The 15,200-nt window shown below is 44.3% G+C and overlaps 1 protein-coding gene across 3 annotated transcripts; it reads right to left on the reverse strand.

Annotated features, from left to right (window-relative positions):
- Positions 1–3,476: 3,476 nt before the first annotated feature.
- LOC142589639 (uncharacterized) lies at positions 3,477–14,795 on the reverse strand. 3 transcript variants are annotated; one of them, XM_075701163.1, is made up of 7 exons: positions 14,587–14,795; positions 13,792–13,978; positions 9,938–9,996; positions 7,761–7,879; positions 7,406–7,459; positions 4,914–4,929; positions 3,477–4,061 (listed from the first exon to the last, which is right to left on the reverse strand). In XM_075701163.1, the coding sequence occupies exons 1-7, from the start codon at positions 14,682–14,684 to the stop codon at positions 3,800–3,802; spliced, it is 795 nt and encodes a 264-aa protein (XP_075557278.1). In that variant the 5' UTR covers positions 14,685–14,795; the 3' UTR covers positions 3,477–3,799. The 3 variants fall into 3 exon arrangements, with proteins under 3 accessions (XP_075557278.1, XP_075557280.1, XP_075557279.1); XM_075701165.1 differs by lacking the exon at positions 4,914–4,929 and having other exon boundaries at positions 3,845–4,061; XM_075701164.1 differs by lacking the exons at positions 3,477–4,061; positions 4,914–4,929; positions 7,406–7,459; positions 7,761–7,879 and adding an exon at positions 8,321–8,890.
- Positions 14,796–15,200: the final 405 nt, after the last annotated feature.

The raw sequence follows: 15,200 nt of genomic DNA on the forward strand, positions 1-15,200 counted from the left end.
TTTGACGATCGCCCGTTCGAGGCGGCACGCATGTTACCAACATGTGACGTTTTGTGCACCCTGTGCAGTGCTTGATGTGTGCCTCGGTGAGCAGAATGCAAGAAAAAGAAGTAAATCCACGTCCCACCAAAGTGGAATTGTTTACGGCGCTTGCGATGTCAGTCGCAGCATGGAGTACCACGCATCGGACCGTGAATCGCCCGGGAATACGCATCCCCTGCTTCAAGAACGCCGGTTTCGGTGCCACCCGAAAGGCATGTCGTGCGGATTCGGCGCCGGACGTATAGATTTGCGCGAAGGGGCCGTAATCACGATCGAAACCTTCGGGTTTGAAGTTTGAAGTTTATTGAATACATGGTGCAGATACAAAAATATTGATATTTAGTACAGAAAAAGGTCCCATAGTGTAAACACTGTAGGGGGACCTTTTATAATGTTAAAAAAGCTAATACTACTTGGCAGCAAAAAGGCAGCGAGGAAAAAAAATACGAAAATGCAAATACAGATGCAAATACATAATGATGCAAAAGAATAATACAATGAAAAATATAAAACGGTAGGGATAAGGCTTAAGCAGAAGTAAGAAACGAGGCAAACAGTATTAGAAACGACAGAACTGAAGTTGTGTTTTAAAAGACATATTCAATAAACGGAGCTATAGGTTAAACATGAGATTGCGAAGCTGATGTTTGAATGATGATATAGAAAAGGCACATTTAATGTTAAAAGGCAATGAATTCCAAAGTTTGATTAAAACAAATGCTACTCTTTGTGAACCATAGTTAGTTCGTACCTTAGGGAGTATAAAATTGTTATTGGAGGAAAAGCGCGTAATATTTGAGTTAGTAAGGTGTCGGATAAGAACAAATTTGAGAAGGTTATGGTCTTTAACTGTTTGGTAAGCAAATGTGCAGACATTAAATTTGGTTAGATTGTCAATATTCAGTATGTCCAGTTCCCGGTACAGATCAGTGACATGTGAACGTCGGTTGCTCCAGGTGAGAATGGCTTGATTCTGTACATGTTGGAGGGAAGAAAGGTGGCAATGATATGTTTGACCCCAGGAAGCAATACAATAATTTAGATGACTGTGAATGAATGCATAGTATAAAGTTACCAAAGTAGTCAAGTCAAAGTAACATCTAGTTTTTAGTAATACCCTAATACCATAGGAAGTTTTCCGCTGTAGCTCATTAATATGCAAATTAAATTTTAAGCGGGAATCAAGTTTGCTACCAAGGAAGGAACATTGATCTGACAGATGAATAGGATGTGTATTTATAAAGAGGGGCATAACTTGCGCGTTATTTATTGACCTGGAATAGAAAATTAAGAACTTACTTTTCGAGGGATTTATCAAAAGCTTATTTTTAGCACACCATGCGCTAACGTTAGTAAGTTCAGCGTTAAGGGTTGTTGAAATGTTGCTTTGAGAATTACTCGAACATAAGACAGTCGTGTCGTCAGCATATAAGATGCATTCTGATAATGCGGTTAGGCACTGTGGAATGTCATTAATGTATAGTAAAAATAAAAGCGGGCCTAGAATTGAGCTTTGCGGAACGCCGATGTTAATAATTTTTTTTGTGGAATAAATGCCGGAGATGGATACTAATTGCTCACGATCAGATAAGTAACTACGGAAAAGATTGAGAGAGTTGCCAATAATGCCATAAGATGCAAGTTTAGAAAAAAGAATGTCATGATCTAGTGTATCAAAAGCTTTAGTAAAATCTAGAAAAACAGAACCAACGAAGTTACCATTGTCAATTTCTAGTTTACATTTTTCTGTGAAGTAAATGAGGGCTAGGTTAGTCGAATACCCTTGTCTAAACCCAAATTGTTTCGGATGAAGTAGATTAAATTTCGTCAGGTAGCTATAGACAGGCAAACATGTATTATTTTTTCAATTACTTTGCTAAAAAAGGGGAGAACTGATATCGGTCTATAATTAGAAATTAAGCATCTGTCACCTTTTTTAAATACCGGGATTACCCTACTCATCTTTAACTCATGGGGAAATACGCCGGTTTCAAAAATTCGATTGATTATGTAGGTGAGCACATCCGCAATATGATCAACAATCATTTTCACGTGGTTAGCAGAAATATTATCGATACCTGCGCTAGAGGACTTTATACTAATAATTGTTCTTCTTACCTCATCCGGGGTAACAGGAAAAAGAAAAAATGAGTGACCACAATGATCAAGTTCGTCATGCGTACTGGCTGGAACGGGTATGGGAGAGGAGTAGTAGTCACTAAATGCATTGGCGATATCTAGTGGGTTAGATATAACAGATCCTTCATGATTAATGTTGGCTATAGGCGGGTTAATGGTTTTATTGAGAAAGGAATTGATCAAGCGCCATTGTTTTTTAATATCTGAACCAGTACAATTAATTTCGTTTTGATAATAGCGCTTTTTGGCATTTTTCATTAGTGTGTTAAGTGTGTTGCAATATTGCTTGTAACGGTCAAGTAGATGCACATTAAATGGCTGTCTTTTTGTTTTTTTATATAGGTTATCTTTCTTACGCAGGCTATTAAGTATTCCTTTTGTTAACCATGGGTTTCTAGGGGAAGAATAACGTTTATGGCACTGTACACATGTTGTCGATGAAGATACGCAATTGGATATTGTAAAAATGAAAGCGGTGTATGCTGATTCAGCATTATTCATTGAAGTGACACAAGACCAATCGAAATTAGATACCATTTCTATGAATTTGTCGCGATCAAACTTCTTTTTAACAAAGCTTACACTATTTGTGCGAGGACTGTTCTCAAAGAAAAGTGCAACTGGGAAATGATCAGTAATATTGCTTTGAAGAATGAATGCAATGGTATACGATATACTGAACTTAAACTCACAGCGCAAACGCAAGACGAACCACAAAAGGAAGCTACGACACGAACTGGCGCTGACTAACAACTTTAATTCTTCGTCGTCGATGCATATGTAAACCCTAGGGCACACAACCGTGCAGGCGCACAGATGACATTACATTTCACTAGTAATCTCTGCGCAGAAGTTGCAGTCAGCGCCAGTGTGTGTCGTATCTTCCTTTTGTAGTTCGTCTTAGGTGTTTGCGCTGTAAGTTTAAGTTCAGAATTATGTACCAATTAGGCCTAAATGAAGTTTTACTATACGAGATACGACCGCCTTTGCGCTCGGCACCGGTCGCGCCGGCGTCTACGCGGGCGGCAGCGTGCGCTGGAGAAATGCTGTTGCTCTGCGTTGGGCGCCGAGTCAACGCAAAGTATGGCAGAAGTGATCGTATCTCCGAAAGCAGTTGTCCGAGAATACAGCTCCACGGCAGTGCTACCACTGCTGACGGTAGCATGCGGCGCACTTTGCACTGTCGGCAGTGCGGTTTTCTATATCGTCGAGCAAAGCTTGCCAAAGTAGGCTAACGGAATTTCGACGGTAAAGTTTCGTTCCGCGACGCATTACCCGTCTGTCCTGTCTCGTTTCGCAACAACGAAATTCACGCGAAAGCGAATCTTTTTCGCGCTCCCCGCCGACTTCGTTATTGCGAGGTTCAACTGCAGTCATGTTTCGTTCGTTTATAACGCTTTTATTTGTACACGCATTACACGTGGATATTTTCCATCAAACACTTGGTATATAAGGCGCACGTATTTGTCTTTCATCGTGTTTACTTTATTGCCCCCCCTCCCCCCTTGCAACAGCCTTGAACGGCTGCAGTATTCACTTGTAAATATTTTCTTTACACTAAGTGATCAATTATTTGATGTAATCAGGCGCGAAGAATAATGTGCGTATCGATACGCTTTTACGTGCGGCGAGAACGAGAAAACACGTTCTGCAAACGGTGCGATGAGGAGACCGTTACAGGGACATCACGCTCCACGCAATCAGGGCCCAAAAGTCGTCCCTGCCTCGCGCGCATCGATGACGAAGTCGTCGTCATCGTCTCCCGGTGGTTCGGCCGGCGGCGTCTCGCTGCTGGCTTCCTCGCGTGCGTGCTCGTGCAGCACGTCGTCCAAGCGGTGCGCGTCCTCTTCCACGGAGTCGTCCATCGCCGCCGGCAGTGGCTACGGCAAAAAAGTGAATGTGCCATACAGCTACAGTGCCTGTAGAAATGCGAGGGACCGAGAAATGACAAATGGCGCCTACAGAGAAAATTTATAGGAGCACTGAAATGGACATCTTCGGCTTGTGATTTCGGGCTTCCCAGCCGCCTTAACACAACGAGGAAGACGGGGCAGGTGTCGTGGTGCCCTAAATATTACTATAACGCTTGTTCCTATGAATGCAAATTCGAGACGGAGGGCCGGCTGGTGCAAACGTGCTGGCGCATGTTAAAGAAGCAAAAAAAGGATCCTCGATAACCAGGAGTAAATGACCTCGGACCAGCTGGCCGATGTTCCATAGGTGGAACTTCCGTTTGTCAAATGTGGCCTTGTCATCCTTAGCATGAGAAGTAGTCAACAAACAAAGGTGCCAAGGACAACATAGGGGAAATTACTTGCACTTACTACTTGAATTAAAGAAATAATGAATGCACTTTCATTGCCATTAATTTATTTCTTTAATTCAACAAGTACAAGTGACTCCCGCTATGTTGTCCTTGGCGTCTTTGTTGGCGTCTCGTGATATGATTGATAAAAATCGGACCCTTCGGCTAACCCCTTTCTTCTCGTTCTTTTCATCCTTAGTGTGTTAAGTTTTAAAGAATTAGTAGAATGACACGACGTGCTAAGTGACGTCACCTACTAACGTAGCCAACAACACGCATTTGGTCGCGTCCTCCAAGAGTGCTTCAGCATATTTATAAACCTTGGTTAAAGTTAGCTGATACACACTGTATATACAAGATCGAGGTTCATTGCTGTTGCAAATGAATGAATGCATTTGTCATTGTACAATCCGAGGCGCCTGCTTACCGAATCCGTAAAAGACCTGTAAGCGTAACAAAAGTCAAACCGTGAGCATTTTGAGACAACGACGCGTGCAGGCATTAGAAATAATAATAATAATAATAATAATAATAATAATAATAATAATAATAATAATAATAAGAAGAACAATAATAATAATAATATAAAAAGCTTTCCCACCTTTATGGCCTATAGTTTCTCACTAACATCTTTTTCTGAAATATTTGTTATGTGGCATTGGCGCCGGTCAAGATGAGTAGTAGGGTTTAACATATTATAGCGCGAAGTAAATGACGCTAGTGATGCAAACCAGCACTAGAAACTGATAACAAGTAGAATACCACGCTGCTATTACGCCATTAATTGCTACCGTGAATCAATCAATCAATATGCATTGTTTACTATATATATATATATATATATATATATATATATATATATATATATATATATATATATATATATATATATATATATATATATATATGTGTGTGTGTGTGTGTGTGTGTGTGTGTGTGTGTGTGTGTGTGTATGTATGTATGTATGTATGTATGTATGGACGTAGGAGTTGTTTTGCTAATAATCGCGTGAAAGCGAACAAGCCGCTTAAACTAATGGAACGATGTGGACGATGTGACGACATGCGGTAAACCGTTTCAATCTTTCGCTGCAACGTACGAAAATGAAAAAAAGAATTATCCGCAAGTGCGTGGTAATACGCGTGGTAAGTATAGCGGCACGCAGATAAGGGCAGATTGTGCAGGGAGATCACGTGAGCCTATCATGTGCTAGCGATGTGCTGAAGGGCACTGAATAGCGTTACGCGAAAGTTCATAAAGAAGTATGTAGCCAAAACGCGACAAAAAGAAAGCCCACGTGGCTTTCCTCTTGAGGGAGGCACGCTTTCAGTCAGAGAGTCAAGGTCACACGCACACCGCATGCACTGCCTGCAATGTCATCGGTTGGTGCACGTGGCCTGGATAAATCGTCCAATGCAGACCAGGCGATAGCGCCCCCTGGGTACACTTTACCCTGGCAATGCAACGCGCATGAAAAAAAGAAAAGGAGAGAGAGAAGGCGGGACTTGTGACGTCAATGTGACGCAGTCCTTGTGCTCTGTTATGAGAGAAGCTAACCAAGGAAGAATGAGCGAGTGTCCACGTTGACGGGGTAACTTCGCTCCTGGAAGCATGACAACGCAATGTATCAATTTATCCTATCTGCATTGATATATTAACCAATTTGAAACATTCTTGCAGTAAAGCGCTCCCTAGACGGCAGCATACAACTTGCACTGTATAACCGTAATTTGCAATGGGGCCCGGTGAGCATATCGAACGCTTTCGTGAGGTGGACGACAGTACCTATTGTAAGTAATTTGTCGGCAGTATTTAATTTCATATTTTCAGCAATATTAAGTAGGGTGAATTCCGTAAAATTTTCTTTCCTATGGCCACGTTGGACCTTTGTGTACACACTGTGTTTTTCGAAATATTTATTGAGCCTACAAAGCAAAGCTCTCTCGACCAACTTTGGCGCGAATGCTGTCAGAATACAAATGGACCGACAATTATATACTCTCTTTCTGTTGCCATTCCTAGAAAATGAAATTTTAAAACTTGTAATCTCGAAGGAAACCATCCATTTTCAAGGATATCATTGATGGCGTCTGTCAACGGACGAGCTAACAGTTTAAACGGTGCTATATAAACGGTGCTATATATATATATATATATATATATATATATATATATATATATATATATATATATATATATATATATATATATATATATATATATATGAATTTTTTTATTCACCAACCAGGAAATTGACTGTTTCAGGATGACCCACACCATCTGCATGACCAAAAAGGCGATCTTGCTAGAAGAGAGCTGCCCCGAGGTGTGTGTGTGTGTGTGTGTGTGTGTTAAGGGCGAAAGACACATTTGTGCATCTTGTCGTTTTTATCTCGTTCTTTTTTATTGTTGCTGTGGAAGCGATAGTGAGAGTCAGCTAGTGAGAGCCTTATTCAATAAAGCACAGAAAAACAACATTTAGGAAAACAAAAGCACAACCGTTTGTGCTACATCTCTTCACGTTTCGTGACGTGTACTTGGAGACTGCGCGTGAAGTTTAGAGTAATTGAAGAACGTGCACTTACCCAAATGTATCTGTTAATTGCACACAAATTTGCGATATTACAATATCCGCCACAACATCACAGCATGCACCGACACAAAAGACAACACATTTTCTTTTTCACATTATGCAGATAGAAAATACACCATAATGCAATTTTCTTCAAACTGTGCAGACTTTCGCCAGAAAGCCTCGTTGCACGAACAGGAGGGCATTACTTGCACGAGACATATGGAAATTCATAATCGACCAATTAAGAAAACTTCTGTAAGCAAAGCAGCGGGTCTGCGCCGTAGACTGTTATTTGGTCCGACAAATAGAAACTGTTGAAAGGGAGATGGAAACGGGAAACGTACCATTTTCTGAGGACGGGGTATCTGCTGTCCACCTGGAAGTATCTTTGGACGATGCTGCAGAGACATCATTGAAAATCCCAGGCGTGAGAAGCGGCCAATGAAAGCTAATTGTGCAGAAACTATCGACGATGACTGTCAACACAAGTGAACAGCCGAATGCTCGGAGAAAGCTTTACGGCGTGTAGTTTCCGCCTAGAGAAGATTTAGGGCAGCGTTTGTTGTTCAATTGTGTAATTAGATAAAACCCATTTTCGGTGTAAGGGTGTGGAGTTATGGACAGATCTACACCCTTCTTCACTTTTATGGTTGTAAATTATGTTACTGTGCACAGGGCGACGGTTATATATATACTCACATGAGCCGACGAGCACGTAGATGGTCAGTGCGCCGAACAGTGCGGCCGTTAGGCACACCGCCAGGCACAGCTGGACCGGGAATGGGTGCGACTCCTCGTCCTTCTGACTCCGGCGCTTGCTGGGTGGTCGACACGGTTAGGCTTAGCGGCGCACGCGTTCAAATTCCCGGTCCGAGGGTTTCGCCCCCGAATTTGAAGTTTTCCTCGACGATCTACATAGCTCTGCGAACTTCTTGGAACGCAGGAATCTTTCAAATCTGCATTTATTTCCTAGTTGTCCTCATGATTACTCGTTCAAGGTAGATATACTGCGCATTAGGGTAAAGAAGCTTGGGCCGCGTTGTTCGTATTTCATAATTATCGGCGGTATTGCGTAGCGCGCGCATCTAAAAAACGGGACAGAGAGGTGTAAAGAGCGTTGTACTGGAGCCCGATAAACAGGAAATCTAGCGTCTCATATAGGTATAGAAGCTTGGGCGAGTTGGCCGTATAGTTCATAACGGCAGCATTGCGTAGCGTGCGAGTGCAGGAAAAAAAAAAGACAGAGAAGAGTAAAGAGCGTTAATAGCGTTATTTACTAGTAGCGCCAACTATACTTAAATAGCGCCCATTTGTACATAGAGTGCGCCCGGTTCATTTCCCATGGACGTGAAGGTGTCGCGCTGCTGCATTGCGGCGTTCTGGGTCTGCTGCTGGTGGTAGTGGCCCAGCGCTGCCTTCGCGTCGGCCTCCTTCACAAGGGCCCGCGCAGCGCATCGTCGAGCTGCGCGCAAAGCTTGTGCTTCTCCTCCTTGAGCGTGGCCAGCTTCTTCTCCGACTGCTGCACCTGGTCGCGGATCTCCTCGAGCGTCATCGCGTCCTGGCGACGCTTCGGTTCCCGCTCGCCTCGTACTGGCTCTGTCGCAGCGTCGGCCTCCCGTTCCTGCTCGCTCTTTTCGCGCTGTCGCATGATGTGCTTCTTGAGCGCGGCCCTCGTGGCCGTGCTCGTCTTGGGATGTTCCACCGGCGCTGGCAGGGTCACGTGGCAGTCACGTGGCAGCGGTGTCGATGACCGGAACGGCGACCCGCACTTACGCCGTGACGTTGGCTCGCTCGGTTTCTTCACCTTGCTTGCCCGTACGATCGACAACCTGAAGACAACGCGAAAGGTCACAACCTAAACCTCCTGTTGAGAGTGCTAAATCTCTGTCTTTTTTCCTGCATCCTCGCGCTATGCAATACTGCCGTTATGAACTACGACCAGCTAGCCCAAGCTTCTATACCGTAGTACATTTCATTTCTCGTACATCGGACTCCAGCTCTAGCGCTCTTTACACTTCTCTGTCCTCTCATTCGCGCGTTACGCAATACCGCCGTTATGAGGATACATTGTGCTCCTAACGTGCGCATGGGGATAAAGAAAACGCTCAGCGAAATGACACCCCTGCTCTAAATACGAGCGGGGACGAAGCAGGGGCAAAAGGGGGTGTCTCTGACATTGCCCCAGTGAGACGATATGCTAAGTTTAGCGGGCAACGTTCTGATAACTGCGCTATACTGTGATACAAAGGACGAAAAAAAAAAAAAAGGCGCTGACGCACATGCGCACATGCGCGTCAGTCTCTTTTGCGTCCGTTGCATCACAGTACAGCCACAGCGTTCTAGAAGCCTTCTAGTACACCGTAGTGCAGCGCTGTAAACAAAACAACGTGATACCAGTGCAACTAGCCCTAGTTGAAGCTTTATTTAGCGAGCAAAAGAAATAAAAGTATAAGCAGCAGTACTGCATCAGAACAGACGGGCGTCGATATCAAACTCCTTTTTCTTTTCTGCAGGTCGCCATATATTTAGAAGTTAATTTTTGAGTTACGCAAAGTTATACATATCTCTCCTAGAAGCATGATGTTTCAACTTTTATTAGGGAACGTAAATCGAGACTTCTCACAGTGCAGAATGAACTTGAAGAGAGGCTTATTTTCGCGTCAAAGCAGACTGACGAAACAGGCGTATCTTGGGGCTGCAGGCTCACTGATCCCGAGGTGCCGGAGAAACCGACGCGACATTCCACGTGGCCTCCGATATTGTAACGGGACAAAGGCGCGCCGGCGCAATCTCGGAGGCCACACATCCAGCGCAATAAGAACGCGCACGTGACGGTATGTGCAGCCTCTTTCGACTGAAGTAAGCCGACGACTCACCGCATGATTTCGAGGGAGTCGAGCTTTCCGCTCTTGAAATGGTTGGCAATAGCATTCATCTGCGAATAGACAATGAGAAATGAACTTACACGATGTAACCGTAAATAAGTTTAATAACGTGACGTATGGCCTCCGAGAGCGGTCGCCGCTCGATCTCGGAGGCGATGCGTGACGTCCCAAAGGTGTGGGGAAAGAAGCGCAGTGGCCATTGTGGGTTACAGACCACAGAGGCCCTATAACAAATCATAGAGAGATATGGTGGCACTATAGTGTCGATGCGGCCTTCAGCATTCAGGAGAGGAACTTAACAGATGCATAACCGATGCAGTTCACATGTTTGTGGTCTCTGTAAACATGCGTAAATATGGCGCATTTTCTAAACGTTAACCATTTTCACCAGCTTCTGTATAAAAAACTAGGCCATTTAATTTTGCAACCTAAATTCAATTCTGCCTCCTAAAATATTAGCTTTCTCCAATACGGCAAATCTTATTCAAATCACTTCAGCTTGTTTAATGAGAGCACTTCTGCTTTTCGATTGCATACGTAAAACGCTCCTACAAGGCCCTGCCGTATATTTTGATTATACACCGTAAGTCCTACAGGAATATGCAGTAAGTGTTCTACCGCAATAATTTTTAAGTGTTAAGTGTTCGGTATCAGCTGACACATAACCAAATGAAATGATGCGAGATAGTGCGAGGGCGCAGGCTACCCTCCCCCATCAAGAGCTCTCTCTCCCCTGCCTCGACCAGCGCCACCAAGCGGCATTCATTCATGAGGTCATTGCAGCGCGAACTCTCTCTATTGCTTATATGTTTTAGTTCAAGCTGCTATGACCTCAAGATGCAAGAACAGCTTGTTCAATCTTTCACTTTACTAAGGTACATTCCTTCCTTGCCTTCTGCCTTATCACAGCCGGTTGTCCACGTCACAAAAACAGAAAAACTGCTCATTGCAACACAACAAAAGGCTGACGGTTCATTTTATGGAGGCAGCGCTACTGAAACAAAGATAGACGTAGAGACAGAACACGCACACTCGTCGCTTTTTCATTTGTACACAGGTTTTTTTTTAAACCTTACATAATCTAAAGATATCGCCTGTGGCATATAACACGAACATACTCATTGAGCTGGACTATCCTAGAGATGGACAGTACGTACGCTGGAAATCAAAAATGCACAATTGTATAATTAACAAAATTAAACTAATCAGGTCTTAAACTAATCGCATTAGCGCACATATCGCAATATACGAATTTAAGCCAATGGTCTCACACTAAGGAACATTCTCGTGCAACGAATTCCAAAAATAGCAAAAGTTTTCAAGTAAGCGCGATTAAACGTGCGATAAAAATGCACTGTTATACTTACACACAAAAAGATCTCATTCATTGCATTCACGCCCAAAATGACTTTAACACCAACGCCTTTAGTCGAAAACTTGGGGAACACACGTCTCGAAACTGGCGTCATCCTCATAATTCGGTCACAGCTGGTATGACTTGCGAACTTGCCAACTACAATTAGTGAATTGCAATATGCAAGCAACGTAATTTGTTTTAAAAGTCATTTACTAAAACATTGTGAATTAATCAAAATATTGTATCTGATATTGCGTGAAAATTATGTCCGCCTCTGAGAGTAATGCGAATCTATAAGGACGAGTGTGCTTCATGTCATGGGTGACATTAAAAAGTTCTGTTACCGATCAAAAGAAAGGCACCTTGTACATGCTAACATTTTTATGCATTAGCATTCTTAGGATACTTCATGTAGTTCCCGGTATCTATGTCCAGACATAGCAATTTTCCTTTCCAACTAGCATCACTCGGGTATGTGCCGATCTTCAATGAACTTTTTCATCGCTGGTAAGTGCGGTTCTCTGGTGGCGGCCTTTGCAGGTATATGTACTGACAGGAAGAAATGCAATCATTTCCATGGCAGTTTGAAACGGAAACGCTGCTCAGGCGCGCACCCTATATGAACTGCAGTTGCGTTTGATCCGCGGTTGCGCCGCTTCTTACTCAAGACGAGTCAGGTGTAAACATGCTGCGCTTCTTGCACTGACCGAGTTTCGCGGATGGTGTTCTGTGCACATCACTACATGACTACATATGTTGTCGAATCGCACGTTCGGTAACACTTCGGTACCTCGGATCGTTCTGTCAGGTCACTGCTCGCTGCAGGCCAATAGCTTCTTGACGTACCGCTTACGAGGCAGCCTTTCGGCAGCGAACTCTCGAAACTCAATAGATAGAGAGATTTAGGTTAGGGGACGCAAGCGGCTTGCGTCCCCTAGACTAAAACTCTCTAATGGCGTAGCCAGGGCGCAAGGGAAATGTTTTGCCCCCCAGCTTTTCGCACACGTCCCACACTGCGCTTTGCATGTGGCCCGTGACGTCATGCTGTTTACGAACGGAAGAGGTTCATTGTACACGCGTCATCAGATAACTTAATCGCATTAACGTCGTTAACCATCTTTGAAGGATAGGTGCGTTCCCAATTTTCTCGTTGTCAATATAAAGATTAGTTGAGAGCTTAGCGCATGACCTGCTTTTTTTTAGTTCCTTCTGTATTCGTGTCAACGGCATTCCTGACATGTGTAATGGACCAGGTAACATTTACGCCACGACGTACACCGCCTCGTGTTTACTCTCCCTTCTTTTCCTTCTTGCTGCGCGATCGACGCATTTGCTGAGGTTTCTCGCGTTCTGCATTTCGTGCGAATCCCCGACGCATTCGCGACACTGACTGACTACTCGGGAGCCGTGGGCGATCCGGGTGCGACGCAGAGGCGACACCGGTGACGTCATCTCTGCTGGCGGGGGAGAGTGATTCCTCCGAGAAGGAGGGCGCACGGGCTTATGTTTGAAAATCAGAACCGTTTCCGCAGTGCGCTTACATAGGCGTAATAACCTGGATACAGAATCGTCACCGCGTGATTCGTGCATCGCTTTTGAGACATGTTCCCGATGCAAAAACGTGGCGAGAACCGTTTTTAGGAGGAAATATTTCCTCGTGGGCTCCTAAACGGATGGGAACGCCGAGATCGCTTCGCTCAGCGTGCGCCGCATTGGAATTTGATGAATTGTGTTACGTTTAAACGAAGGAAAGTTACCATACACTGACTGCATGGAGAACAATTGATATTTAGGTCATTAATTCTGAAATGAAACTGTTGAAAGTCGCAAAAGAAGAGGGAAGAAAACGCGATGTAAAGTGGATAAAAAGTTAAAGTCTAGGGTTTTACGTGCCGAAGCCACAATATGATTATGAGGCACGTCATTGTGGGGGAATCTTGATTAATTTTGACCACCTGTGGCCCATCGAAATGCGGCCACCGCAGTCGGGATTTGGCCTCGGTACCTTGTGCTCTGCAGAGCTACTAAGCCACCACGGTGGGTTAAAGCGGATAAAATTGATGTATAATACGCCGCCCCGAATTATATCGACAATTGGGAAGTATGATTCCTGCAATACCTTCTTAAACCATTGTAACAATCTCACGTAATCCGCACACTCATATATCACTGTTGTCCGCTTCAGATGCTCTTATGGAAATAACTCACGGAACTGCCATATAGGTAGTTTCGGTACTGAGTTACGGATTTGTAAACTGTGCGCGTCGTTCTTTCTTAGTGCCGACTATTAGCAAAGTTCGCAAAAAAAAAAAAAAAAGAAGAAAGGGAGGGCTTTTCAACCATTGTTTTGCTTGCTTCAGTGGGTAGGATACAGATTCCTCTCTCGAATGTTATAAATTCCACTCAAACCGGTTTAGTGGTTGTTTAACGAGAGGGTGTCTACGTTTCCCACGCATACTAGATTGAATGGGTAAACCTCTGAGCGCACCGGACTGAGGAGCGCGGCGACGATTCCCTTGGAGGGCGCGGATGCTTTCCTCTTGGCCTGCGGTTCCTCTTCCGGGTACACCTGGGTCGCTTCGGCGGAAGGACTGAACGTGGTGGTCTTGGTGGCGTCGCCCTTCCTTTTGCCACCAGCGTCCGTCAGGATCGACCGGAGGTCCTGGCCGTCTCTTCTGTTCAAAAACGAATGAATGAATGAATTGGTAAATGAACCAATCGATCGGTCGACCGACCGACCGACCGACCGACCGATCGATCGATCAATCAATCAATCAATCAATCAATCAATCAATCAATCAATCAATCAATCAATCAATCAATCAATCAATCAATCAATCAATCAATCAATCAATCAATCAATCAATCAATCAATCGAATAATGCAGCAATTAATGTTTTTTGTAGTGTCCAGAAATAACCTATCGGTCGTAATGCGCTCATTAGTCGATCGTGCATCCAAGTGACTGAAAGGTCGAGAGGCTTCGCGCACACATTTACGACGCGGCAAAGGCAGTGAGTGGCCATCGATGTGCACATTGTAAGCAGTGCGTTTGCCTTCCTGAATTCGAGAAAAACAGCAACCAAAATATACATACATATATATGTATACATCTATCTATCTATCTATCTATCTATCTATCTATCTATCTATCTATCTATCTATCTATCTATCTATCTATCTATCTATCTATCTATCTATCTATCTATCTATCTATCTATCTATCTATCTATCTCTACAGATAAGGTGCCAGAGTACGGATAGGGCAACGAGTCCTAATCACCTGGATGCACGAACCGCGCTGTCGGCCGTGGAAGACCCAGCTGGCGCGGGGCCGGCAGGAGGTGCTTGCGGTCGCTTCCTAGAACTGGCGGCCTGCATCGTGAACTGACGTCGTGGGCGCCGATAGAAGCTGGGAAAGCGGTGCGCAACAGTGACAGCGAGCACTACGTGTCCGTTGGGGAGAAAATGTCCGCTGCCGTTGGAGGGACACGCACGCGCTGACCAAATGATTGTTCTCCTTCATGATGATGGTCCCTAAGTACGACACGTACGCACAGTCGTATATGAATGAGTAATCGGACGGTTGGGGAAATAATAATATACGCAGAATTGAAAAAAATAGGTGGAAAAAAAACATAAAACTGGTCTTGCGTTTCAAAAGCTCCGTGCTCCGAATAACGGCAGTAATGTGAGGACTGGACTAGGTGGACACAGCGGTTAAAAGAGCAAAGAAGGTTTAAGAGGTGAACTTAATTGTCACGGAGCGCAGTAAGCTCAAACCAAGGACCGAAGGCATGTGCAGTCCGTACCACAGCAGCTACTAGACTGCGGCTACACTGAGGGTGTGCGAGAGACAGCGTTGCCAGGGTAGCTCATGGTGAGCCGTCGCGCACT

Source organism: Dermacentor variabilis, chromosome 8, assembly GCF_050947875.1.
Source record: "Dermacentor variabilis isolate Ectoservices chromosome 8, ASM5094787v1, whole genome shotgun sequence".
Taxonomy (NCBI): Eukaryota; Metazoa; Arthropoda; class Arachnida; order Ixodida; family Ixodidae; genus Dermacentor; species Dermacentor variabilis.

Coding starts and splice junctions, on each gene's coding strand:
- LOC142589639 (XM_075701163.1), bottom strand. CDS start 14,684: ATGCAGGCCGCCAGTTCTAGGAAGCGACCGCAAGCACCTCCTGCCGGC. Junction 7,880..9,937: donor GACTCCCTCGAAATCATGCG/GTGAGTCGTCGG, acceptor TCGACCACCCAG/CAAGCGCCGGAGTCAGAAGG. Junction 7,460..7,760: donor CTACGTGCTCGTCGGCTCAT/GTGAGTATATAT, acceptor ATGTCTCTGCAG/CATCGTCCAAAGATACTTCC.